Raw genomic sequence first — 26,544 nt, 5'->3', positions numbered from 1 at the left:
TTAACATTATGATAAAGTTGAAATTTACTGATTTTTGTAATAACACGTGACACCTGAAAATTTGGGGTATTACACTTTACAAAAGGTCTTCCTAAAGAGTAATTAGGACTCTTTTCACAAACTCATTGCACATTTACATTTGAACTTTGCTTTTGCTAATGTTGTTATTTTTCTTCTCTTTTAATTTTGGTGTTTCTTTTGTAATAACCTTAGAATAATTTGTCATCTAGTTCAATCTAGTTTTAGCTTAAGACTAAGTTTCGTTGAATGTTAGTACAACCTAAAAACAATTAAACAAACATCTTTACAACTTTATAAGAACAAAAACTTAACTTAATTTTATCTTGAATAAGCTGAGATAATTGTATTATATTAAATAATAAATTTAAATTCAAACAAAATCTAACAATTAACCATATAAAAGTAAATTCAGATAAAAAAATAATGTACAAACTTATACTATGAGGACAAAAAACAAGGAAAAAAATAATTATTTTTAAAGATAACATTATTAACAAAACAATTATACTAATTATACTAAGAGGATGGAAAGTGATTCAAACAACGAATTCCTTAATCATTATTTAGTTATTTTTAATACTTCCTTTTTGGAGAGATAAATGAGAAAGTAACTTTTAAAAGAAAATGATTTTTTCTTAATAAAAAAAACATTTATATCATTTTGTATACTTTTTTTTTCTATTTTAGAAAAAGACTTCGAGTTTGGATTTTAAAAAATATATTTTTGAGAGGAATATTACTAAAATTAATCAATTAAATTTTAGTAAAAGTCTAATTACTTTATTTTAGTTTTATTAATTAGTTTTTAGTATATTTAGTGATACTATTAATATATACTTAATTATAAAAAAAATTGTAAACGGATATTGAAAGCCTTAATTTAGGAATTTTAAAATGGAAATAATTAATTAAATTTTTAAAAGATCATGGTTGTATTTTTAAAAGTGAGAGTTTTATTAATAAAAAAGAAAGTTCAACTAATTAAATTAATAAATAATCGAAAAAAATATTAAAAATAAAATAAAAATGGGAAACACGTGCATTGTCTGCATATTCAACTCTGGAACGGACACGTGCATCAATAGCTGAAGCAATTTCTCTGTTCGTTCAAACCTCCAATCGAACTCTGATCCGCAAATCCATTGGCATATTCAATCCTTTCGCTTTCTTCAATCATTCAAATTCTCCAATCAACAAAGAACCATCGACACACAACCATGTCAACAGCTTCTGAACACACAGCACGCAATCGTTTAGCCACTCTCGCAGCACACTTATTTCCCTCCGACGCCGCCGCCACCGCCGCGATCCAACCCCTCCACCTTTCCGCGGCCTCCGGAGCCTCGCCGCCGGGGAACCTCAAGGGTACCCTCACCGTTGTCGATGAGAGGACCGGAAAAAAGTACCAGATCGAAGTTTCCTCAGAAGGCACCGTTAGAGCCTCTGACTTCAAGAAGGTACTGCTGATGCTGATTCATCCTCCTTTTCGTGAGACTTTTTCAATTTTTATTGTTTCGTCTGCTTTGAATCGTTTTGGAGTTGGGGTTGGCTCCTCGTTTTGGATTTGTGGTGTTTTTTTTTATGTTGATGTGCTTCTTAGTAGAAAGTTGTGTTTTTACTTGTGATCTTGACCCTTGAAAGGGGTTTTAATTTGGCGAATTTGGTTGTGCTCAATTTTACTCCTTTGTGATTGTGTGTAAATGAAAATTTTCGGTCTTTTGAAAGTGTTAAGCTTGTCACATAGGTTCTAAAACTATGAAAATTTCAGATTAATCCTCAAAAATAAAAGTCGTTCTATCTAAGTCTCCAAATTTACTAATTACTATCATTTATGTCTGTGAACTGAAGTTAATATTAACACTTTAAGTTACATACAATGCTTGTAACAGTTGGATAAACTTGATTGACGTATCAAAGTTAAAGTTTCTAAGTTTGTCTGTTTGTTTGTTTGTTTTTTTCCTTAGTTTCAGAGACCAAAGTAACTACACCTAACAATTTCAAGGACGAACTACATGATTTTTGTGTCTCTTGAATTGATTAGAATGTGTGAATCACCAATTTGGTTTAGGGGTCGGTCGATTTGGTCATTGACATGAACATAGGCAAACTGATATATGAAATTATAAATTGTCATACAAGTTGGTCTTCTATTTGCTGGGGTCATTTAACGTGCAAAAATCTTAGTTGACATGTCGAATACCTATATGTCATCCAATTAAGCACACACATACCTGCCTAGGGATAAATTGACCGAAATTGGATAAATCATTTTTGATGAAATTGAACACCCCTCTCTTGGTCTTCTCCATTTAATTTAAGTACAACTTTTTCTGCTCCGTTTCACAGCTCACACCATTATCAATTTCACCTCAGAAATGTTTCTAGAACATTTCCAATTCTAGAGGGCGTATACATATGCATGGAGTTAAATAAAAAATTTCTGCACTTGGTTGAGGATGAGGATTATAGTGACTTTTAAACTATAAAGATAAAGAGAAACATGGAGTTGAAATCACATTTTTGTGACAACACGGGTAGTTTATTTCTATTGAAGTACATAAATCAATAGAACAACTGAAAGAGATTTTATATAATCTAATAATAAAATATGATCCTAGAATAGCACAAATATGATCTTCATATTTCTGATATAAAGATGTGATCCTATATCCGGAATTATAAAGATATGATTCTTATTTCTGTAATTATAACACTGACCTTGTCTGTGAACAAGAAGCAGCAAAAAGTGAGCAAGCAATCACTTATACATTTTCTCGCCCTAATTCTTTCAGTTCCTGAACAATGCCAAGAACATAAAGCCCAAATACATAAGCTGTGGCCAATTTCAACCTGCACCCAGCTTTGGTGTTCCCTGTGACATTCTGGATTAGGGTTTACATTTTTCGAGTAAACTTTGCATAGTTGATCAAAACTTTAGGCTTTGTTGATGTGGAAGTAATTTCTTGCTCCTTTTTTTAATTCTTCTTGCTTGTAGGTGGATTAATCCTAGCAATCAACTGCATCCACTGTGAAAGTCTTTTTTATTCCCTATATGTATGCTCTTAGAATTGGAAATTGTGAAGAAATGCTTTTCCTGAGCTCATGAATTGTGTGAAGACAAGGTGAAAAAAGTAGTTTTTGAATAGAGAAGACAGAGAGATGAGGCCGGCCAAGAGTGAGTGTAACCTAATGCGAACTTTGAAAGAAAGAGATTTTTGTACTTTAAATGAGGGAGCTGTATGTTGGGTCTTTTTGTCAACATATTTGACCTTTTTGCTTTGAGAAACTATTGGCAAAGATATTTTTTTGTTTGTGAGCCTAGGGTTTGAGTGTTAGTGGCCCTGCCCTTGTGCTGGTCCTGAAGAGAGAAGGGGTCAATTTCATCAAAATAGTTTATCAAATTTTCAGTCAATTTGGTCCCTCTTACATGGCATGCACTTTTGGATGTCATGCAAACACCTAGGGTACCAACTCAGCTTTTCTAATAATTTTACAAGACACCAACTAATGGATGGATTGAATTGATTGATAATTTACAATTTCAGAGGTTATTTTTGCTTTTTTGTTAATGTCAGGGACCAATTACCTGACTGCTTTAATTTCAAGGATCAAGTTGGGGATGCACTACTTTGGCATTAGGGTCTCTCTTTTGTAATTGAGAACATGCAACTCGACCAAACTTCAAATGTTTTCTTTTAATTATTTCACTTCATTTCCTATTTTCAAAAGTTTGTATAGAAAACAGTAAAAACCAGAAAAGGAAAAAAAAATTGTTTTTTGATGATTCTTATGCAAGCTTTTGAAAATAGGAAATAAGAAGGAAACATTGTGAAATTTTATGTTTACAAGTAAACCTAAAAATGAAAAAAAAGGTTTCACAATCCAAACAACTTTGAAGGTAAGTATTTTTTGTTTGTAGGTATTTTATTCAGATTTTATAGTGAAACACTGAAATTGTAGATATGGTGGTCTGTAATTAATTGTAATGATGTTTATGTCTGTTAATTCTTAGTATTAGATTATAGGGTTTTTAACTTTTTGATCTGTAGATATCAACTGGGAAAAATGACAAGGGACTCAAGCTTTATGATCCTGGCTACTTGAACACTGCTCCTGTCATCTCAAGGATTTCTTACATTGATGGTGATGCGGGAATCCTTAGATATAGAGGTTTTCCGATTGAGGAATTGGCAGAGAAAAGCACCTTTACGGAAGTGTCATATCTCATAAGTGAGTATTGTTTAGTAATTTCCCTGCACATGCATATTGTTTCTGATAAGTTAGTGGGTTTTTCTTTTCACTGATGATTAGCTGAGATTCTAATTTTATATCACCAAAGATGCATAGATGTCGTGTCCTTATTAATAAATTCAGGCTTCATTTTATGCATTACTTATATGTTTTTAGTGTTTGTTAAATCTATCTTACTCTGTCATTGTAGTGTATGGAAATTTGCCTTCTGAAAGTCAGTTAGCAGCATGGGAATTCAACATATCTCAGCATTCAGCTGTACCACAAGGAGTTTTGGTGAGCTTTTCTGCTATCAAATAACTTATTGGTTTAAGGACCCAAATTCTTATCTGGCAACCTTTTTTGGTTCAGTCAGTAACCACTTTTAGATTTGTTAGCAAATCACATCTTTTGTATTATTACTTAAAATTTAATATGGCAATTGTATTTTACTTTGTCAAAAAACTTTGGTAGCTCCTTTTATTTTTATCTATTGGTTAGCATTTAGAATGAACAAATGATTCAAAGCTTAATCAGAGTTATTAAGCAGTAACTTCATGCACATACACATACACTTCATGTAGTTCATACATCATGAAGTCATAACTTGCACTTTAGTATTGTGGGTCTCTATTGTCGTTACTCTCAACAATGTATGCTAGCAATGCCTCTAAGGAGAAAATTGAGAATCATACTAAGCATTTTGTTATCTCACTTAATTAAATAGTCAGATAAATGTTAGGGGTGGTTCCTGTATCAATATTATTGTTGTTCACTTTTTATGTTAAGAATATTCCTCTTTTACCAGATTGGTTTGTGTTCTAATGTATAAGCCTGGGAATTTCTTGTGCAATCACTTTACATAGTTCTTTTGTCATGATCATTCAAAAGAGAGTAATCAGGTTGTTAATTTCTTTTTAGAAGTATGAGTGTATTAAGCTAACAGAAATGGTATACATTTTTTTTGTAGGATATAATACAAGCAATGCCTCATGATGCACATCCGATGGGTATGCTTGTTAATGCCATGAGTGCTTTGTCTGTTTATCATCCTGATGCAAACCCTGCTCTCAAAGTAAGTAACACAAATTTTGGCCGAGTTCAAGTTACTGAACTTTTGATATGCTTAGCATTGATGCATAAATTATGGTAATATAATATGGATCTTTCAAACCTTCCTTTTGTATTCGAAATATGTTATTTTTTTTTTTGTGAAACTTGTCCTGTTTTGTTAAAATTTCTGTACTTGGCAAATCTTTTAGCTTGTTTCATTTGACTTTTTGAGTATTATAGACGACAATAAACTTTGCTTCTGTTGAGATTAATGGGATTTAGGCAGGTATGGAGGAAGAGAGAGAATAGAGATTCTGAATAATATTCTCATGTATGTAAATGACATTATGCGTTGGAAGTGATACAAACAATAAAGATCTATTTTTACTTATACAAGACTCCTAATCCTAATGAAATTGGAAAACAAATAGTAAAATGTAAGGAAATATGGAAGCTAATCCCTGAAATTATCTAAGACATTCAAAACTACTTTAAATATATTACGATGATATTATGATATTCTAACTGATTCTAAACATTATTGGAGCCCCTGAAGATTTTAGATGTCTACAAAAATGGGTCACTGAAATTTTGGATTTAAATAAAAACTCAGAACTATAGTAGTTTATAAATTAATGTTATTTTTCTTTAAGTTGCTCACACTGCTGGTGTGAGTTGGTAGTTATTGCCTAAGGTGATTGCATTATTTAAGTGCATAATGAGTCAAGTAATTCAAAGAACTGCATCTTACTTTCCAAGTTTAAATCATAATTTACCTTGTGATAGGATATAATGTCTATGATAGGAGGAAACAAATTAAAAATTAGTTGTTAGTTGGGTTGTTAGGTTGAGTGAGACTTCCTTTATATAGTGGGAGAGTCTTTGCAGACAGGGGATGTTTTTGGATGTTTTAGAGAATTGTTGACAGGATCATTGGCATCCTTTATGAAGGTAACATTGTCCCTTGGAGGCATTCTTGCTGTTCTTGGTGTTTAGAATACTTAAGATTGAAACTGTAAAATAATTCTAGAGGGCTTGATTGATCCCTCTCACAATCTTCTATTTATAAAAATAAATACATGATAAATAGGGTAACCCTAGACACAATATAATCATGATAAATAGGGTAATCTTAGACATAATATAATCATGATAAATAGGGTAACCCTTGACACACTATAATGATGATAAAATAGGATAAATATCCTAACACTCACCCTCAAGCTGGAGCATACAAATTATATGTACCAAGCTTGGAACAAATAAACTCAATCCGAGAACCCCTTAATGACTTGGTCAATACATCTGCGAGTTGATCGTTTGACCCAATAAACTCAGTACATATTTCTTTGGTCAACAACTTTTCACGAACAAAATGACAATCAATTTCTATATGTTTAGTCCTCTCGTGAAACACTGGATTTGATGCAATGTGGAGAGCAGCTTGATTGTCGCAATACATCTTCATAGTATGGATGTCACAAAATTTAATCTCTTGAAGGAATTGTTTCACCCATATAAGTTCACATGTTAGTGATGCCATTGCCCTATACTCGGCTTCCGCGGTTGATCGAGCTACTACATTTTGTTTCTTACTTTTCCATGAAATAATGTTTCCTCCCAGAAAAACACAATATCCTATTGTAGACCGTCTATCAATAGGTGAACCTGCCCAATCTGCATCACAATACCCAGAGACATGAATGCTTCCTTTATCTTCATATAACAATCCTTGCCCGGGAGCCTTCTTTACATACCTTAGAATGCGAATGAGAGCATTCCAATGGTCAACACATGGAGCCTGCATGAACTGACTAGCCACTCCAACTGCAAAGGATAGATCTGGCCTTGTAATAGTGAGATAAATCAGTTTGCCAACCAGCCTCCTATACCTCTCTGGATCGGAGAATAATTCACCTTCTTCTGTCCTTAATTTTTGGTTTGGGTCCATGGGACTGTCTACCGGTCTACAATCAATCATGCCTGTTTCTTGTAATATATCAAGAGCATACTTCCTTTGGGAGATTACAACTCCATCTTTTGATTGCGCTACTTCAATGCCTAAGAAGTATTTGAGACTTCCAAGATCCTTGGTTTGAAAATGTCTACACAAGTACTCTTTTAGTTGAGATATTCCAACAACATCATTTCCTGTAATGACAATATCATCAACATATACTATTAAGTAAACACATTTCCCGAGAGAAGAATGACAATAAAAAACTGAATGGTCTGTTTCACTGCGTTTTAGCCCAAATTTTTGAACAATGGAGCTAAACTTTCCAAACCAAGCACGTGGGGATTGCTTGAGGCCATATAGAGATCGATGCAATTTGCATACCATACCAGACTCCCCCTGAGCAACAATGCAAGGGATTGTTTGGCTGTGTGTTGACCATTGGAATAGGAAGGACCTGCTGGAGGATAGAAACATCTTGAACAGATGGAGAGAAGTAAGGAGTCTGTTCAAAGAATGTGACATTGGCAGACATGTAATACTTCTTAGTTTCAGGAGAGTAACACCGATATCCTTTTTGAAGTCGAGAATAGCCTAAAAAGACACATTTGAGAGCGCGAGCGGAGAGTTTGTCTAGACCTGGAGACATGTCATGAACAAAACATACACAGCCAAACACTCGGGGAGATGTATGAAAGAGAGGATCATTAGGAAACAAAATGGAGAAAGGGACTTTATTATCAAGAGAGGAGGAGGGCATCCTATTAATAAGATAACATGCAGTTAAGATGGCATCCCCCCAGTGATGGACAGGAATATGGGCACCAAGCAAAAGGGTACGAGCAGTTTCAACCAAGTGTCTATTTTTTCGTTCTGCTATACCATTTTGTTGTGGTGTATGAGGACAAGTAGACTGATGTAAGATACCATGGGAACTCAAGATGGCAGAAAAGGAGGATGAGAAATACTCTTTTGCATTATCACTTCTTAATATTTTGATTACTTGACCAAATTGATTCTTGATTTCATTCAAAAAGGATGTAAAGATAGCTAACAATTCAGAACGATTTTTCATAAGATAAACCCAAGTACATCTTGAATATTCATCAATAAAGGTAACAAAATATCTAAAACCAAAAGAAGAGATACGACTAGGTCCCCATATATCAGAATGGATGATGGAAAAACTAGAATTACATATTGATTGAGACCTTTTAGGAAAGGAAGATCTAACATGTTTTCCTAATTGACATGACTCACATTCTAAGGTTTGGAGACCACTAAGTTCAGGACACATCTTTTTTAATTTGGACAAATGAGGATGGCCAAGTCGATCATGTAGCACTTTAGGATTAGGAGTAGCAACACAAGACACCCTTGGACGAGATCCAAAATGGTATAATCCGCCAGCTTCATATCCTTCTCCAATCTGTCTCCCCGAACCACGCTCCTGTATAACAAAAGATTTATGATCAAAGGTTATTGAACAATTTAACATTTTAGTCAACTGGCTTAAAGAAATTAAATTAAAAGGACAATTAGGGACAAAAAGGACTGAGTTGAGATTGAGGGAGGGAGACAAAGAAACATGACCGACTCCTTTGGAAGAAGTTTTAGATCCATTTGCAAGGGTTATGAAATGAGGTTTTTCTCGAAAGGAAATAGATGAGAACAAAGAGGTATTACCAGAAATGTGATCAGAAGCACCTGAGTCAATTACCCATGAATTTTGACATTCCATAGATTGAGAAACGCAGGCTGTTGATGTATTGGGAGATTGAGATGGTTGTGCCAAGCTGTTAGACTTTAACCTTAAATACTCTTGATATTCATCCTCAGAAAACATAGAAGTGGAGGTTTCAGATTTCGAAGTGGAAGTTTCAGTCTTCGAAATATTGGCAGATTTGGAAGGAAAACCATGTAAGGAGTAGCAATTCTCTTGAGTATGACCCATCCTTTTACAATATGTGCATTGAGTACGTCCCCGACCTCCTCGTCCTCCTCCTCTAGTGCCACGTCCTCCTCGTCCTCGTGTGGCAACCATGACAGATGGTTCCACTAGTTCATGCGCTTCATGAGTTTGAGATACTGGGACACGCAGAAGGCGGTGGCCGGCGGCGGCGGTCGGACGGTGGCCGGCGACGGACAACGGTGGCCGACGATTGACGGTGGCCGCGGCGGGCAGCGGTGGACAGTGGCGGGCGACAAAGAACTGTGGCGCCGGACAGATATATATTACGAGACAGAAACCAGAGCGGGATCGACCCGCTCTGATACCAACTTAAGATTGAAACTGTAAAATAATTCTAGAGGGCTTGATTGATCCCTCTCACAATCTTCTATTTATAAAAATAAATACATGATAAATAGGGTAACCCTAGACACAATATAATCATGATAAATAGGGTAATCTTAGACATAATATAATCATGATAAATAGGGTAACCCTTGACACACTATAATGATGATAAAATAGGATAAATATCCTAACAAGAATCAATAATACATGATCTTTTCAGTGAGTTTGGGTGTTTTGCAGTGGTGTTCTTGGATTCCTCTATCTAGTGACCTAACAAATTGGTCCAACTTGCTGGATCCCTTTGAGAGGAGAATGTGATGGAAGGAAGAGTCGATACTTTGGAGGGAAGAGTAAGCTCGTTGGAAAGAGTAGTGGAAGAACTGAAGGAAGAAACTAGGGAGGTTCACCAAGAACTCAAAGAGTTAACAAGAATCCCAGGAAGAAGAACCAGGAACCAAGATAGGGGTTCTGAGGGTAGTCAAGGGTCAGTGAATGGGGAAAGAAGGGGAAGGAAGGGCGAGGCTGAGGAGGTGATGGAAGAAAGAGTAAATACTTTGGAGAATGGGGCCAGCAAACAAGGAAGAGCCATGACAGAAAAAAAAGACATTGTGCCAGAAATAAGAGAAATCGTCCAAGAAAAGAAAGACATGCTGCAGGAATGCATAAATCATGGAAGGGGCTCAAAAGGAATTGAGAAATCTATCATGAAAGGAAAGAAAGATGGAAAAACGGGATTGGATGCTGAGAAAGATAGTCTGCAAAATAGCAAGAAAGGCAAGAAATTCTCTAAAGAAGGCGAGTACTTGGCTAATGGTGAAGAGAAGAAGGAAGGTAGATCTGCACAGAGTAGTAAACCAGATGAGGAGGGAGCAGAATTGTTGAGGCTTGGGGTTAAAACAGTGGGGTTAGGGAGCAACCCAAATGAGGCCCTGGTGTCCAGGGGTGCATCCACTGTAGCAGTTACAAATCCATATCCTGAATTTCCTGATGTTATAACACCTGTAGATCTTGCTTCTATCAATGGCCACAAAGGAATTTCTGGTTTTTGTGTAGAGTTGTTTTTAACTAGCCATCTTGAATTACTCACAATAGAGGAAAGTAAAGATGGTAGGAAAGAAACTTCAGTAATGGAAGCAGTGCAAACAGTGTACTGCAACACTTGTGCTTTATGGGGATGGCCTAGTAATTCTGGAAGATCTAGAAGTAGAAATGAAAAAAAAAGGGTTGTTGTGAAGATATGCTACAGAATGTTTGAGCCGTGCAAGAAGTAACTGGTTTTCCAGGTCTCTTGGTTTGAAACAGTTCTTATCATTAATGGAACAGAAGGAGTCATATCGACCACCACCCAAGCCTCCAGACCTGAATTAGTGGCTAGTAGCTAGTGAGTTCCCTTCTTATGATTACACGTTGATGAAGATGAGCCATTGAATCAAGCTTCAATGTTCCAACCTTGAGGACAAGGTTGTTCTACAACGGTGTGTAATGATAGGATATAATGTGTATGATAGGAGGAAACAAATTAAAATTTAATTGTTAGTTGTGTTGTTAGGTTGATTGAGACTTCCTTTATATAGTGGAGGTCTTTGTAGGCAGGAAATGTTTTTGGATGTTTTAGAGAATTGTTGACAGGATCATTGGCATCCTTTGTGAAGGGAACATTGTCCCTTAGAGGCATTCTTGCTGTTCTTGGTGCCTAGAATCAATAATACAGGATCTTTTCATTGAGTTTGGGTGTTTTGCAGTGGTGTTCTTGGATTCCTTCATCTAGTAACCTAACACCTTGTCTGTGATGTACTTATGAAAAGATAAAATAGGTGATTCTCTTCCGATCAATTTCTACAATATTTACTAGAATCTGTAAATAGCACTTAATTGGTCCATTGAAAACAATTATCCAAATGTTCAATCAATTATTGCTATAACTTGATCAGTAGTTTGTTAAAATATAATGTCTTTATTATTATTAATATTTATGTAATGGTTTTTACTTTTAGGGTTTTGTTGCTTACTTTTCAATACTAGATCAAACAACAAAGCTTTGTTTCTTACTTTTCCAAGATAGAAGGTTCCCTCCAAGTAAAACACAGTATCCTGTGGTAGATCTTTTGTAAATTGGACAACCAGCCCAATCTGCATCATAATATCCTTCAACTCGAGTGCTTCCCTTGTCCTCACACAACAATCCCTGTCCTGGGTTCCCTTTTACATATATGAGAATGCAAATCACTACATTCCAATGATCAACATGTGAATTTTGCATAAATTGACTCACAACTCCCACCAGATAAGAAAGATCAGGTCTTGTTATGGTAAGATATGAGTTTTCCAACAAGCCTTCTATATCTCTCTAGTTCTGAGAAAAGTTCACCTTGGTCTCTCATTAACTTTTGATTTGAGTCCATAGGACTATCAATGGGCTTGCAATTTCTTAGTCCCGTTTCCTCCAAAATATCAAGAGCATATTTTCTTTGTGAAATGATGACACCTTCCTTTGATTGTGCCACTTCAATACCAAGGAAATATTTTAGCCAACCCAGATCTTTGGTCTGAAAGTGGTTAAACAAATGATTCTTTAATTGAGCAATTCTAGTGATGTCATTTCCTGTAACGACAATATCATCAATATAAACCATAAGATAAACACATTTATTAGGAGAAGAGTGACCATAAAATATTGAATGATCCGCCTCACATCGTTTCAATCCAAAATTCTGCACAACCTGAGTAAATTTACCAAACCAAGCTCGAGGTGATTGCTTCAAGCCATAAAGGGATCGATGTAATTTACAAACTAACCCAGACTCCTCCTGAGCAACAAACCCAGGAGGTTGCTCCATGTATATCTCTTCTTCTATATCACCATGAAGAAAGACATTTTTAATGTTCAACTGGTAAAGGGGCCAGTGACGAATGACAACCATAGCAAGCAAAATACGACCAGTATTGGTTTTAGCCACAAGAGAAAAGGTATCACAATAGTCGAGACCATAGACTTGAGTATATCCCTTAGCTACTAGACGAGCTTTGAGGTGATCGATTGCACCAGTAGGACCAACCTTAATAGCATAGACTCATCTACAACCAACAGGCTTCTTACCAAGAGGAAGAGGGACAAGGTCCCAAGTGCCATTGTGTTCAAGTGCCTGTTATATTGAAAAAATTGACACACCAGGTAGGGATGTCTGTGGGTTAGGTTGGGTTTATGCATTTTCTGTATTAAACCCAACCCAACCCATTCTAGAGCCGGTTGGATTGAGTTAAGTCAATTGGGTCAAAATTTTGAAAAACTTAATTTTTTTGTTAAAAATTGTAATTTTCAAGTATCAACCTAGTTAAAAATATGACAATATTTACATAAATTAATTCAAGGCTTCAAGTAAGTCAATAAGTCAAGTCATAACAAGTTTGTCCAAACTAATTCAAAACATGAAAAATAAAAACATAAAACAGTTTGTCTATAACATAAGTATAGATGTGAGTTTTGGGTTGGATCTCAAGTCACTTATATTAAACCCATCACTCAACCTGTATAAGAGTGGATTAGTTTGAGTTAGGTCTGAGTTTGACACAATTATAAATGAAACCTAACCCAATCTAATTGGGTTGGATTGGGGCGAGTTGGATCATAGGGTAACCCGACCCAATGAAAACCCCAACACCAGGGCTTATGTTTTTGTTGATTATACCTTGAAGTATATCAGACAGTTAGCTTATTCCCTATTTAGTTATGACAGTTGTTAGTTTGTTATAGCAGCTGTCAGTAACTATCAGTTAGTTAGTTTATCCTATTACTTAGTTATGTCAGCTGTTAGTTTGGTATAACAGCTGTCAGTAGCTATCTGTTAGTGACTCTTATAAATACTGTGGTAAAATCACAATGTAACCATAATTGGTAAAATAGAAGAGATTCGATGTATCTCTCTGTTTCTTTAGTTTTTTTATGCCTGCACACCTATCGAGGTGATACTGTTTCATTATTTTTGACAGTGATTCTCATGGGGTATAATGTTTTCCTATGCCTTAGTTCAATATACATGTGTGCAGATTTGTACTCTGTTATTTATTAAGTTCATAATGTTACTGCCTTGTATTTGATTAAGCTTCGATTATTTCTTTTAACAGTTTTTTATATTTTAATATAGGGTCTTGATATCTACAACTCAAAGCAAGTGAGAGACAAGCAAATAGCACGGATTATTGGAAAGGTTTACTTGTTGAGTTGTCTTTATTCTTCTTAATTATCTGTCCATGGTATATTTAATTAGTGATTCAATTATTCTAAATGCTTTCCATGCTTATTGGTTATTTTCTGAATTTTTGTGAAAAATTAATTCAATTCAATGCTTATTTGCAAGGGCTGTCCTACTGCTTTGTTGCATCATCCTTTTTTCTACTTTGACTGCAGATAACGACAATTGCTGCTGCTATTAATCTTAGATTGACAGGAAGACCGCCTGTGCTTCCATCCAACGAACGTTCTTACACAGAGAATTTCCTATACATGCTAGATTCTTTGTATGTCGTACTGTGTAAAGTCTGATTGATATTTGTATCTGTTAGAATTATTGGTTTATGTGTGAGTGGGTATGAGCTGTGTGTGAGTGTGTATGAGCTGTGTGTGAGTGTGTATGAGTTGTGTGTGAGTTGTGTTAAGTGTGTTACAACTAGAGAGCACTCTCTCTAGTTCTATAAATGTAAGCTTAAGAGTAGAAATGAAATAAGAACTTTGAGAAACATTTTTTTCTCTCTTTTAGATCTTAAGTTGGTATCAGAGCGGGTTCATCCTGCTCTGGTTTTCGTGTGTTGTCCACCAGCACTGTCACTGCTGGTCGCACCTGTCCGGTGCCGTTAGTCGTTGTCTGCGGCTGTCTCGCCACTATCTGCAGTTGTCAACTGCAGTTTCAAGTTCTTCAACTTGGTTATCCGCCATCCAGGTATCTGTCTGCCGCCGTCCGCCGCCGTCCGCCGTCACAGTTCCGTCCAGCGACCACTGGATCTGGTTCGCCTCTTCACGCGAAAGCCAACCCCACCGGTGGGTTCGCCTGATTCTCCTCCACGCTCCGTCACGCGCCGCCGCTTTGTGCGCTGCGAACAAGCGCGTGCTGCCCACGCGCCGCCATCTGCTCACCGGAAAGTCTCCGCGCCACCTCCATAGCTGTCGTCCTCAGCTCCTCTGTCCGTTCTGACCCTCAAAATCTTACTTTAGTGGGTCTAGAAGCTTCTCTTTAAGAAATCCTTAAGAAACCCTCTAGGGTTTTCGGGTCCTACACGGTTTTTCTTATTCTTTCTTGAAAAATGGCATCTGGAAGTGCTCTTTCTTTCTCTGGAAGTCCCTCAATCACTTCCGAAAAGCTAAATGGAAAGAATTATATGTCTTGGTCTGCTGCTGTAGAAATGTGGTTCCTTGGTCAAGGACGTTATGACCACCTTGAGCAGGATGAGAGTCAAGTACCTTCTGACAAAGCTGAACAATGGAAACAAGCTGATTTTCAACTGTGTGCCCTATTGTGGCAATCTGTGGAACCCCGACTTTTGATATCTCTTAGAGCCTTCAAGACATGTCACACCTTTTGGAAGAAAGCCCAAAGCATTTATGCTAATGATATTCAACGTCTCTATGATACCGCAAACAAGCTCGCCTGTCTCAAAATGACAGACCATGATATGGTCTCCTTCATGACGGATGCCCAAGCAGCTGTGGAAGAATTGAGAATGTTCTTGGAATCTTCAGAAGATATCAAAAAGAAGCTTGACCAGTATTATATGGTAATGATCCTACGTGCTTTGCATCCAGATTTGAATCACATCAGAGATCAACTTCTGACAAGTCATGAAGTCCCTTCCTTGGAAGCCTTGACCACACGTCTTCTTCGTGTTCCTGTGCCTCAGTCTCAGGAAACTCATGAAACAATAGAACCATCTGTCATGGTTGCCACGCGAGGAAGAGGACGTGGAACTAGAGGAGGAGGACGTGGAGGACGTGGAGGTCGGGGACGTCAATGCTCTTACTGTAACAGGATGGGTCACACCCAAGAAAACTGCTACTCCTTGCATGGCTTTCCTTCAAAAACCGCCAATATCTCTCAGGCTGAAACTTCCACTTCCAACTCCAAGTTTACTGAGGAAGAGTATCAAGAGTATCTGCGCTTAAAGTCTAACAGCTTGGCACAATCATCTCAGTCCTCAAGCACATCCACAACTTGCATTTCTCAATCCATGGCAGGTCCAAATTCATGGGTAATTGACTCGGGTGCTTCTGATCACATTTCTGGTAATACCTCATTGTTCTCAAATCTTTCTCTCCAAGAAAAACCTCATTTCATTACCCTTGCAAATGGCTCTAAAACTTGTTCAAAGGGAATCGGTCAAGTTTCCCTGTCTCCCTCTCTAACTCTAAAATCCGTTCTTTTTGTTCCTAACTGTCCATTCAATTTAATTTCCCTAAGTCAGTTAACCAAAATATTAAACTGTTCAATAACGTTTGATTCAAAATCTTTTGTTATACAGGAGCGTGGCTCGGGGAGACAGATTGGAGAAGGATATGAAGCTGGAGGTTTATACCATTTTGGATTTCGTCCACGGGTATCTTGTGTTGCCGCTCTTCCCCCTAAAGTGTTACATGATCGGTTTGGCCATCCTAACTTGTCAAAATTAAAAAAGATGTGTCCTGAACTTAGTGGTCTTCAAACTTTAGAATGTGAGTCCTGTCAACTAGGAAAACATGTTAGATCTGTCTTCCCTAAAAGATCTCAATCAATGTGTACTTCTAGTTTTTCTATTATTCATTCTGATGTCTGGGGACCTAGTCGCGTCTCTTCTTTTGGTTTTCGGTATTTTGTTACCTTTATTGATGAGTATTCTAGATGTACTTGGGTTTATCTGATGAAAGATCGCTCTGAATTGTTACCTATTTTCACATCCTTTTTGAATGAAATCAAAAACCAATTTGGCCAAGTAATTAAAGTCTTAAGAAGTGATAATGCTAAAGAGTATTTCTCATCAACTTTTTCTTCACTTCTTAGCTCCCATGGTATTTTGCATCAGTCCACTTGTCCTCATACACCCCAGCAAAATGGTATAGCCGAAAGAAAAAATAGACACTTGGTTGAAACGGCTCGTACTCTTTTGCTTGGTGCTCACATTCCTATTCATCACTGGGGGGATGCCATCTTAACTGCATGTTTTCTTATTAATAGAATGCCCTCCTCCTCTCTCAATAATAAAGTTCCTTTCTCCGTTCTCTTTCCCAATAACCCTCTCTTTCACACCTCTCCTCGAGTCTTTGGTTGTGTTTGTTTTGTTCATGACATGTCTCCGGGACTTGACAAGCTCTCTGCTCGTGCGATCAAATGTGTCTTTTTGGGCTATTCTCGACTTCAAAAAGGGTATCGATGTTACTCTCCTGAAACCAAGAAATACTACATGTCTGCTAATGTTACCTTCTTTGAACAGACACCTTTCTTCTCTCCATCTGTTCAAGATGTTCATATCCTCCAACAGGTACTTCCTATTCCAGTAGTTGAGTCTAATATCTCAAATACCTCAGTCAATCCAAGTAATACCCAAGGTCCTCTCGAACCTTCCTCTCCACATACTGATAACCTTCGACACAGTACCCCGATGGATAATCCTCTTCCAGAAAATGGTGGATCTCCTTCTTCAGATTCTTCTTCGTCACCATCTCCTGTCACGCCTCCTGGTGAAGATGATTTTGGTTGGCCCATTGCTCTCAGAAAAGGTAATCGTTCCACTCGAAATCCTCATCCCATTTATAATTTTCTTAGTTATCACAGAGTGTCGCCCTCCTTTTATTCACTTTTATCCTCAGTGTCTCCTGTGGTTATTCCTAAAACTGTGAAGGAAGCACTTGATCATCCTGGATGGCGACACGCCATGATTGAAGAAATGCAGGCTCTTGACCACAGTCATACTTGGGAGCTTGTGCCACTTCCCCCAGGCAAAAAGGCTGTTGGTTGTCGATGGGTATATGCAATTAAAGTCGGTCCTAATGGTGACATTGATAGACTCAAAGCTCGACTGGTTGCAAAAGGGTACACTCAGGTTTATGGTCTTGATTATTGTGATACCTTCTCTCCTGTGGCAAAGATGACTACCATTCGATTGTTCTTTGCAATGGCAGCCATTCGTCATTGGCCGCTTCATCAATTGGATATCAAAAATGCCTTTCTCCATGGTGATCTTGAGGAAGAGGTTTATATGGAGCAACCTCCTGGGTTTGTTGCTCAGGGGGAGTCTGGGTTTGTTACGACCTAAGGTAGGGGTAATAATAAGGGTTGGAAAGTATATGAGCAGAAAGAATATTTAGTATAAGTTAATTAGAGTAAATAAATATAGTATAAGTTAATTAGAGTAAATAAATATATATTTAGGGAAATATTCAATATAAGATATTTATAATTAAGGATATATACTAGAATAATATACGGAGAGATATTTATATTAAATATAGGGATATTTATATTAAATATTAAATATAAGGATATTTATATTAAATGCAGATATATTCTAGAGGAATATTTAATAAGAGATGGGCGGGAATTAATTAATATAAATAAGGTTAGAGTCCAGGGTTAAAGGACAGGCTTTTGATTATTGAGTTTTGTGACAGACATTATTGTCTTGTGAGGGAGGTTATGCTCTCAAAGTAATTGAAGGAGGTTATGCTCCCAATTATTGTTTATCCTTGTTAATTCAGATATTACCATCAATAAAAGAGATTCATTCATCCAATATTATTCGTTTATTGTTCTATTCCGTGTGAGAGAGAGTGAAAGGTTGTATTTGGCTAGTTTACGTACTCAGGTACGTAACAATTGGTCCGACCTGCCGGATCGTCAAGGGAGGAAACTGCCGGATCGTCAAGGGAGGAAACTGTCGGATCGTCAAGGGAGGAAACTGCCGGATCCTAATAGAGACGAGTGAAAGACATCATGGAGGGAAGAATAAATGCAGTTGAAGGGAAACTGGAGAGCATGGAGCAGAGAATAAAGAACATGGAGTTCTCCCTAAGGAGGTTGAAGGCAGAGTTGAGTGGAATACGCCATGAAGTCCAAGCTCCAAATGGGAAGGGACTGCTGGAACCAAACGATAGTGGACTAACGGATCCGAACGTGAGCGAACGGCCAGAACTGAACGATAGCAGACTGCTGGATCCGAACGTGAAAGAACGGACGGAACCTATAGAGAGAGGACTTACCGAGCCGAACGGGAGGAGACGGCCAGAACCGAGCGTGAGAAAACTACCTGAACCAAACGGTCTAGTATTGGAAGGAAGGATGAAGGCTTTGGAAGGAAGGGCAAATGGAAGAATCAATACCCTGGAGAGAACAATGGAGTCTGTGAAGAGATGGGCCGACAAAAAGAACAGGGGGCTTGCAGTGTTTGGTACACTGGCAGAAGGAAGAGCGCGACGTGAAGTACTGAAAGACATTGAAAACCATTCCCTCAGGGCTTATGATTTAGGAGAAGTGGTAACGAGAATGCTGGATGAAGAATGGAAGACATTAGAGAAGGTTTTACCACCACCCGAACCTCCAGACATGAATTGATGAGGAGCCATGAGGTCCAGCTCCCTGTTTCCAACCTTGAGGACAAGGTTGTTTTGCAGCGGGGTGTAATGTTACAACCTAAGGTAGGGGTAATAATAAGGGTTGGAAAGTATATGAGCAGAAAGAATATTTAGTATAAGTTAATTAGAGTAAATAAATATAGTATAAGTTAATTAGAGTAAATAAATATATATTTAGGGAAATATTCAATATAAGATATTTATAATTAAGGATATATACTAGAATAATATACGGAGAGATATTTATATTAAATATAGGGATATTTATATTAAATATTAAATATAAGGATATTTATATTAAATGCAGATATATTCTAGAGGAATATTTAATAAGAGATGGGCGGGAATTAATTAATATAAATAAGGTTAGAGTCCAGGGTTAAAGGACAGGCTTTTGATTATTGAGTTTTGTGACAGACATTATTGTCTTGTGAGGGAGGTTATGCTCTCAAAGTAATTGAAGAAGGTTATGCTCCCAATTATTGTTTATCCTTGTTAATTCAGATATTACCATCAATAAAAGAGATTCATTCATCCAATATTATTCGTTTATTGTTCTATTCCGTGTGAGAGAGAGTGAAAGGTTGTATTTGGCTAGTTTACGTACTCAGGTACGTAACAGGTTTATATGGAGCAACCTCCTGGGTTTGTTGCTCAGGGGGAGTCTGGTATGGTTTGTAAATTGAACCGATCTCTATATGGGCTCAAGCAATCACCACGTGCTTGGTTTGGAAAGTTTAGCTCCATTGTTCAAAAATTTGGGCTACGACGCAGTGAAGCAGATCATTCAGTCTTTTATTATCATTCATCTCCAGGGAAATGTGTTTACTTGATAGTATATGTTGATGATATAGTTATTACAGGAAATGATACTGCTGGAATATCTCAACTGAAGGAGTATTTGTGTAGACATTTCCAAACCAAGGATCTTGGGAGCCTCAAATACTTCCTAGGCATTGAAGTAGCTCAGTCAAAAGATGGAGTTGTAATCTCCCAAAGGAAGTATGCTCTGGATATTTTGCAAGAAACAGGCATGATTGATTGTAGACCGGTTGATAGCCCTATGGATCCAAATCAAAAATTGACAACAGAAGAAGGTGAGTTATTCTCCGACCCAGAGAGATATAGGAGGCTAGTTGGGAAACTAATCTATCTTACTATTACAAGGCCGGATCTATCTTTTGCAGTTGGAGTGGTTAGTCAGTTCATGCAAGCTCCATGTGTTGGCCATTGGAATGCTATCATTCGCATTCTAAGGTATGTAAAAAAGGCTCCTGGGCAAGGGCTGTTATATGAAGAAAAAGGAAGCCTTCAGGTATCAGGATATTGTGATGCTGATTGGGCAGGTTCTCCTATTGATAGACGATCTACTACTGGATATTGTGTTTTCCTTGGAGGAAACATTATCTCATGGAAAAGTAAGAAACAAAATGTAGTGGCTCGATCAACAGCTGAAGCTGAATATAGGGCAATGGCTTCATTAACATGTGAACTTATATGGGTAAAGCAGTTCCTTCAAGAACTTAACTTCTGTGACATCCAGAGTATGAAGATGTATTGTGATAACCAAGCTGCTCTTCACATTGCATCAAATCCAGTGTTTCACGAGAGAACCAAACATATAGAAATTGATTGTCATTTTGTTCGGGAAAAGTTATTGTCAAAAGAAATATGTACTGAGTTTGTTGGATCAAATGACCAACTCGCAGATATGTTGACTAAGTCATTAAGGGGACCTCGGATTGAGTTTATTTGTTCCAAGCTTAGCACATACAATTTGTATGCTCCAGCTTGAGGGGGAGTGTTAGAATTATTGGTTTATGTGTGAGTGGGTATGAGCTGTGTGTGAGTGTGTATGAGCTGTGTGTGAGTGTGTATGAGTTGTGTGTGAGTTGTGTTAAGTGTGTTACAACTAGAGAGCACTCTCTCTAGTTCTATAAATGTAAGCTTAAGAGTAGAAATGAAATAAGAACTTTGAGAAACATTTTTTTCTCTCTTTTAGATCTTAAGTGTATCAACCTGAAGTTGTTTCTTGTGTTAAGTTATTTCTTCGTCTGATCTTCATGGATTTTCTTTTTCTTTTCTTCATATATGTAAAAAATCAAAATCTTATGAATCAAAAGTAACAAGATTTACTCACCAAAAGGTACTATTTAGTATGATTTAATCAACGATGGTAGAGTTGTATTCACATTAGCTGAATTTTGTTATCGTGAGACTATATGAGCATGAATCAAATAATGTCTCCGTTATTCATGTTTTCAGTGGCAATCGATCATATAAACCTAATCCCCGGCTAACTCGAGCGCTAGATATTATCTTCATCCTGCATGCAGAACATGAAATGAATTGTTCTACATCTGCTGTGCGGCACCTCTCATCAAGGTAGAATGTTAGTACTTAAGCATGAGAGTTCTGCAAATCAAATTTACTGAGTCTGCCTCAACTGTCTAAATAGTCACAAGTGACACAATTTAGCCCAAGTAGTAATTTTCCAAGTAAAAGGAAGTAACCTATCTCATCATATTGCCTTATTTTCACCTTGCAGTGGTGTTGATGTATATACTGCTGTTGCTGGGGCCATTGGAGCTCTATATGGACCTCTTCATGGTGGAGCCAATGAGGTAATGTAAACATGGAAAGCAAATAGAGTAGAATTCTATCTAACCTTTGTATAGTGTAGAAACTATAGGTTTCGTGGCTTAAGATGTTCTTGTGATTATTTTACCATTGCTTACTTTAAATACGGAAAGAAAGTAATTTAGAAATCTAACCTTTGATTATACTCATTTGACTATGCTAATGTAACTTTTTGTTACGCAGGCTGTCCTCAAAATGTTGAGTGAAATTGGAACGGTTGAGAACATTCCAGCGTTCATTGAGGGTGTTAAAGCCAGGTAGTTATTACTTTTTTCTTTCTTGTATCTTTGCGTTTCCCTTATCTGTGAAGAATAGTGATGGTTAATGACTTGCTCTTTTGTGACTCCTATTTTTTGGGTATCTTCAGCGCAAGTAGGAGAATGATAGTTTTATTTGATATTATTGTCTGATCTGTTTCTTTCTTCAGGAAACGAAAGCTCAGTGGTTTTGGACATCGTGTGTACAAAAATTATGATCCAAGAGCAAAGGTCTTAAGAAAACTGACAGAGGAAGTGTTTTCCATTGTTGGCCGGGATCCTCTTATAGAGGTGTTTATCCATTTTCTGTTATCTATTTGTGCTGTAGTGTATCTGTTGTATGTTCCTTAAACTGGATATGCTGTTCATAACGCCTATGAGTTGACTGTGAATACAATATCTAAATATTATATTTTAAAAGTCTTTTTTCTGTATTATTTTGAGACATTTTTAAAAACAAATGTTGCAAACTGTTTTGTATATGTATGTGTACAAGTATTTGAATTTAATTCTATGATAATTCAGTCAAATCCTTTGAGCTTTTTACCGGAAAAGTTCTAATGCTTAATGAATGTCAATTCATTTCAATAAATTTAGTTTGAATTTGTAAGTTTCATCTGAAACGATTTGATTGTGCAGATTGCAGTGGCCTTGGAGAAGATTGCACTGTCTGATGAGTATTTCATCAAGAGGAAGTTATATCCAAACGTTGACTTCTACTCTGGATTAATTTATAGGTAACCTATTATTACATTAAGTTTTTGTAACCACAGAGGGTAATATATGTTACTCCTCCCAGATTATTTGACTAGGATTGAACTGATGTTTTTGTACCATCAGGGCCATGGGGTTTCAACCTGAGTTTTTCACTATTTTATTTGCCATCCCTCGAATGGCTGGATACTTGGCACATTGGCGAGAGTCCTTAGATGACCCTGATACAAAGATTATGAGACCTCAGCAGGTTATTTCTTTTCTCTAAATAATTTTTCTGGTTATATTAAGGTCTTGCTTATTGGCATAATCATTTTTGTTAGTGCTGATATGGTTGTATGAATGTTTTGTTATGTACCATTCAGTATCCTTGAAAATGGCTACCTTGTTGTATCACATAGAGGCTGAACTATATCTTTCTTTTGGAATGGAAAATATTTGTAAATACATCAGATGGATATAGTAAACCATCACATTGGCATAATTGTATTAGACTTGATGTGGTGGTGGAAATGACTCAAGTTACTTTTGGTTTAATCGTAGTTAGTTTTCTGAAACATTTTCTCATAGCAGACATTCCATTAGGCAGTTAAACAAATATAACAGTAGTTTGGTGTGGATTTTTTGGTAGTTGCAAATTGTCACCATTTTACAGGTTTTGGTTTTTTGAGCTACCATTAGTGACAGATTTTTTATTTTATTTTTTTGGACGTTAACCGGACCAAAATTGACGTTAGTGACTGATTTTGAAGTATCTGTTATGTTCCAGGTTTATGTTGGGGAATGGTTAAGGCATTATACACCCATCAATCAAAGGACTGTATCAGGTAACACTGATAAACTTGGTCAGTTGGCTGTATCAAATGCCTCAAAAAGGCGACTTGCTGGATCTGGGGCATAACTTGGATTTACTAGTGAAACTGCTAAGTGATCAATAAAAGCCGCCTCCAGAGAAACTATATTTTTTTCTGGTACATAAAAGTATAATAGTTTGTTTATGTATAAATTATGGCACTATAAATAAAATCATTAAATAAAAAATAGACTATGGTGTTAGTTTCTTTTTTCTTTTTAATTCTCTAACTGGAAAAAAACTCCCTTGTATTTGCAATGCCATATATAATTTTGAAATCTCAGTCTCAATGTATTGAATTTGGAACAGATGGAGGGGTAGTTTAACTGCTAAGAGAGGGATAGAGAGACTGAGGTTAAACAGTAATAAAAGATTTATAGGCCAATACTTTGTTTATAAACATAATCTATAATAGAATATTAATAAAGTAAAACTAATGGAGAGGACTTATTTTCTTTGTATGACCTTTTTAATTTTGATTACTTAAATATACTTTTGTATGATGAAAAAATATCTTAAATTTTTTGTCACCTGTGGATGACTACAAAATATAGACTGGATCATTATTAGTTATTGGAAATTTAGTTTTATAATAACAGTGCATAAACTAAAAATTGAAAATAATTTCAATGAATGAGGAAAATCTAACTGAATTTTTGTTGTTTTTTGTTTTTTTCATAAATGATACAAACTTGAAAGTGAATTCAGTTTCGTCCAGCCTCCAGAAAACTTGAACTAGTGGTAAAATTGAATTTTTAATTTATTTTCATGATTAATTATTTTATCCAATAAATTAAATTATTGATCACAATGACAGAGAATATAGCTTAACACGTCAATATGTATATTTAAAATTCAACTGACGGGAAAGTTTAATTCTACTATTTATAATAATATATACAAAACGAATTTTTAACGTACATATTTCTATTTCATTTTAAAGTTAGAAAATTAAAATAAATTATCTAGGAAAGAAGTATGTACGTTTCAATAATCCAATATTATATAACAAATCAACAATTTTGCTGTAAATCATCAAATATTTTTTATATTATTTTTTATTAATTTTATTTTCTTAAAAAATACTAATACACCAAGAGTTTGTTTAACTATAAATTCCATTTAATTTAATTTAATTTTATTATGTAATTTACGTAATAGCTAAACTGTCAAAACGGTTAGTTTGACTTATTACGTTCAATTTACCTTAACACATGGGTCAATGTAACTTGAAGTTGAGTCCTAAAATTGTTTGAGATTTTGCTTCGTGCACTTCATAATATTTAAAATAATCATTCTATGCTTCATTTATTTCAGCTGACATAATACTGTTTTTTAATAACTATCTTGGAAATTTTTCGAGGAAATTTTTTAGAATATATATATATATATTATTTCAAAACAATCGAAACAAAACATGACTATAATATAAAATTTACTAAAATGAAACATTATATTAATAAAGAAAGAACAAAACTTTAATTTTATGAAGAACTAAATTCTTTACCTGAAATACTCCTATACCGCTGCTATACCGACAATCTTCCGATGAATTAACTGAAAAAGTTGTATTTTTAAGCTCACACCAATCAGGTGATCATCGCAAAAGAGAAATAAACACATAAAGACAAGTCACAAAAAAGCAAGGGTAAACTAGAGTAATTTAACTGATCATACTACTCATACTGATTAAACCAATTTATAAGCATGTAACAAGAGAGCATTTCAAGCATGCAAGAACTGACCACACAATACAAGTAATAACCAAATACATCATAAGTTAGTGATCAACCACAAGACTTGACCATTCGGATTGCATGAAATGTCAAGTTTCAGGGGTTTGTGCACCGGTGTGGTGAAGTAACCGGAAACCCATCAGCTGCCACACCATGTTAGTCCGTTATAAATCACCTACGATACCCTATAAGCTAGGACCTCCTGCTATTCTCACCACATGACTCGTCACTCTCTACTTGAGCATGAATGATCATTAGGATGTTAAGATAAACCCTATTAGGACACTCCGGTCATTCATACGGTCAATCACAACAAAAGGCACCACCATGTAACCTCTCCGTGAGGATCATGGAATTACGTCCATCAACCATACTTTCAATCTGACACCATTATGATAATGCATACATTAGTCATCAAAGTAATTGGAATAATTAATTAAAATAGCACACTGGAATAAATATAAATATGGGCCGAACAGAAATCACCAAACATATATGAACAATACCGAACAACCTGTGAATGTTGGAGACCGGTCGTTCTCTCACTACCTAAAGAATAGGACCAAACAGTCAATAATAGATACAGCTAAAGAAAAGGCCAAGCACCATTACTAACCGAAAACTAGAGGATTCCAAGTACCGCAACATGACCGAATACTACCACCATACCAAGTATTAAGTTTAGACCGAACGCTTATGGCTTAGGCTGAACACCTATAGCTTAGGCCGAACACTTAGAGTTGATACTGATTACTAAAATATCACCAAACAGTCATTAACAGGTAAGGCCCATGAGAGGCCGAATGCATTTAAGACCAATACAAGTACGAGCTCGAGAACTAGTACAAGACCGAGCGCTACTAATAAGCCACATACCCTTCTAAGACCGACCACTACAAAGAGACCACACACCCCACTAAGACCAATCGCTACGAAGAGACCACACACCCCACTAAGACCGATCGCTACTAAGAGGCCACACACCCTACTAAGACTAATTGCTACTAAGAGACCACATACCCTATTAAGACCGATCGCTACTAAGAGACCATACACCTTACTAAGACCGATTGCTACTAAGAGACCACACACCCTACTAAGACCGATCACTATTATTCAAATAAATACTAGCACAAGACCGATCGGTCATTACCTGAAAAGCTCAATAAAAGTAGAACTCGGTTAAGACCGAACA

The 26,544-nt window shown here is 36.4% G+C and overlaps 1 protein-coding gene across 3 annotated transcripts; it reads left to right on the top strand.

The window, feature by feature from the left end:
* The first annotated feature begins 1,075 nt into the window (after positions 1–1,075).
* Positions 1,076–23,903, top strand: LOC108343557 (citrate synthase, glyoxysomal). 3 transcript variants are annotated; one of them, XM_017581912.2, is made up of 13 exons: positions 1,076–1,478; positions 4,071–4,251; positions 4,463–4,548; positions 5,222–5,326; positions 13,703–13,765; positions 13,966–14,075; positions 21,415–21,534; positions 21,698–21,773; positions 21,973–22,046; positions 22,217–22,337; positions 22,686–22,783; positions 22,887–23,010; positions 23,530–23,903. In XM_017581912.2, exons 1-13 carry the CDS (start codon positions 1,239–1,241, stop codon positions 23,659–23,661), a joined length of 1,530 nt encoding a protein of 509 aa, XP_017437401.1. In that variant the 5' UTR covers positions 1,076–1,238; the 3' UTR covers positions 23,662–23,903. The 3 variants fall into 3 exon arrangements, 1 of the variants encoding a protein (XP_017437401.1); XR_008249858.1 differs by lacking the exons at positions 1,076–1,478; positions 4,071–4,251; positions 4,463–4,548; ... (7 more) ...; positions 22,887–23,010; positions 23,530–23,903 and adding exons at positions 15,669–15,831; positions 16,068–21,295 and having other exon boundaries at positions 21,415–21,494; XR_008249857.1 differs by lacking the exons at positions 1,076–1,478; positions 4,071–4,251; positions 4,463–4,548; ... (7 more) ...; positions 22,887–23,010; positions 23,530–23,903 and adding an exon at positions 14,083–21,295 and having other exon boundaries at positions 21,415–21,494.
* Positions 23,904–26,544: the final 2,641 nt, after the last annotated feature.

This window comes from Vigna angularis, chromosome 6, assembly GCF_016808095.1.
Source record: "Vigna angularis cultivar LongXiaoDou No.4 chromosome 6, ASM1680809v1, whole genome shotgun sequence".
Classification (NCBI taxonomy): Eukaryota; Viridiplantae; Streptophyta; class Magnoliopsida; order Fabales; family Fabaceae; genus Vigna; species Vigna angularis.
Note: the sequence above shows the minus strand (reverse complement) of the source record. Positions and strands in the feature narration are given on the sequence as shown.

Excerpts from the sequence above, each read along its gene's own strand:
- LOC108343557 (XM_017581912.2), top strand. The coding sequence starts at position 1,239 with ATGTCAACAGCTTCTGAACACACAGCACGCAATCGTTTAGCCACTCTC. Across the intron at positions 4,252-4,462 it reads GGAAGTGTCATATCTCATAA|TGTATGGAAATTTGCCTTCT; the intron begins GTGAGTATTGTT and ends CTGTCATTGTAG. Across the intron at positions 21,535-21,697 it reads GTGCGGCACCTCTCATCAAG|TGGTGTTGATGTATATACTG; the intron begins GTAGAATGTTAG and ends TTCACCTTGCAG.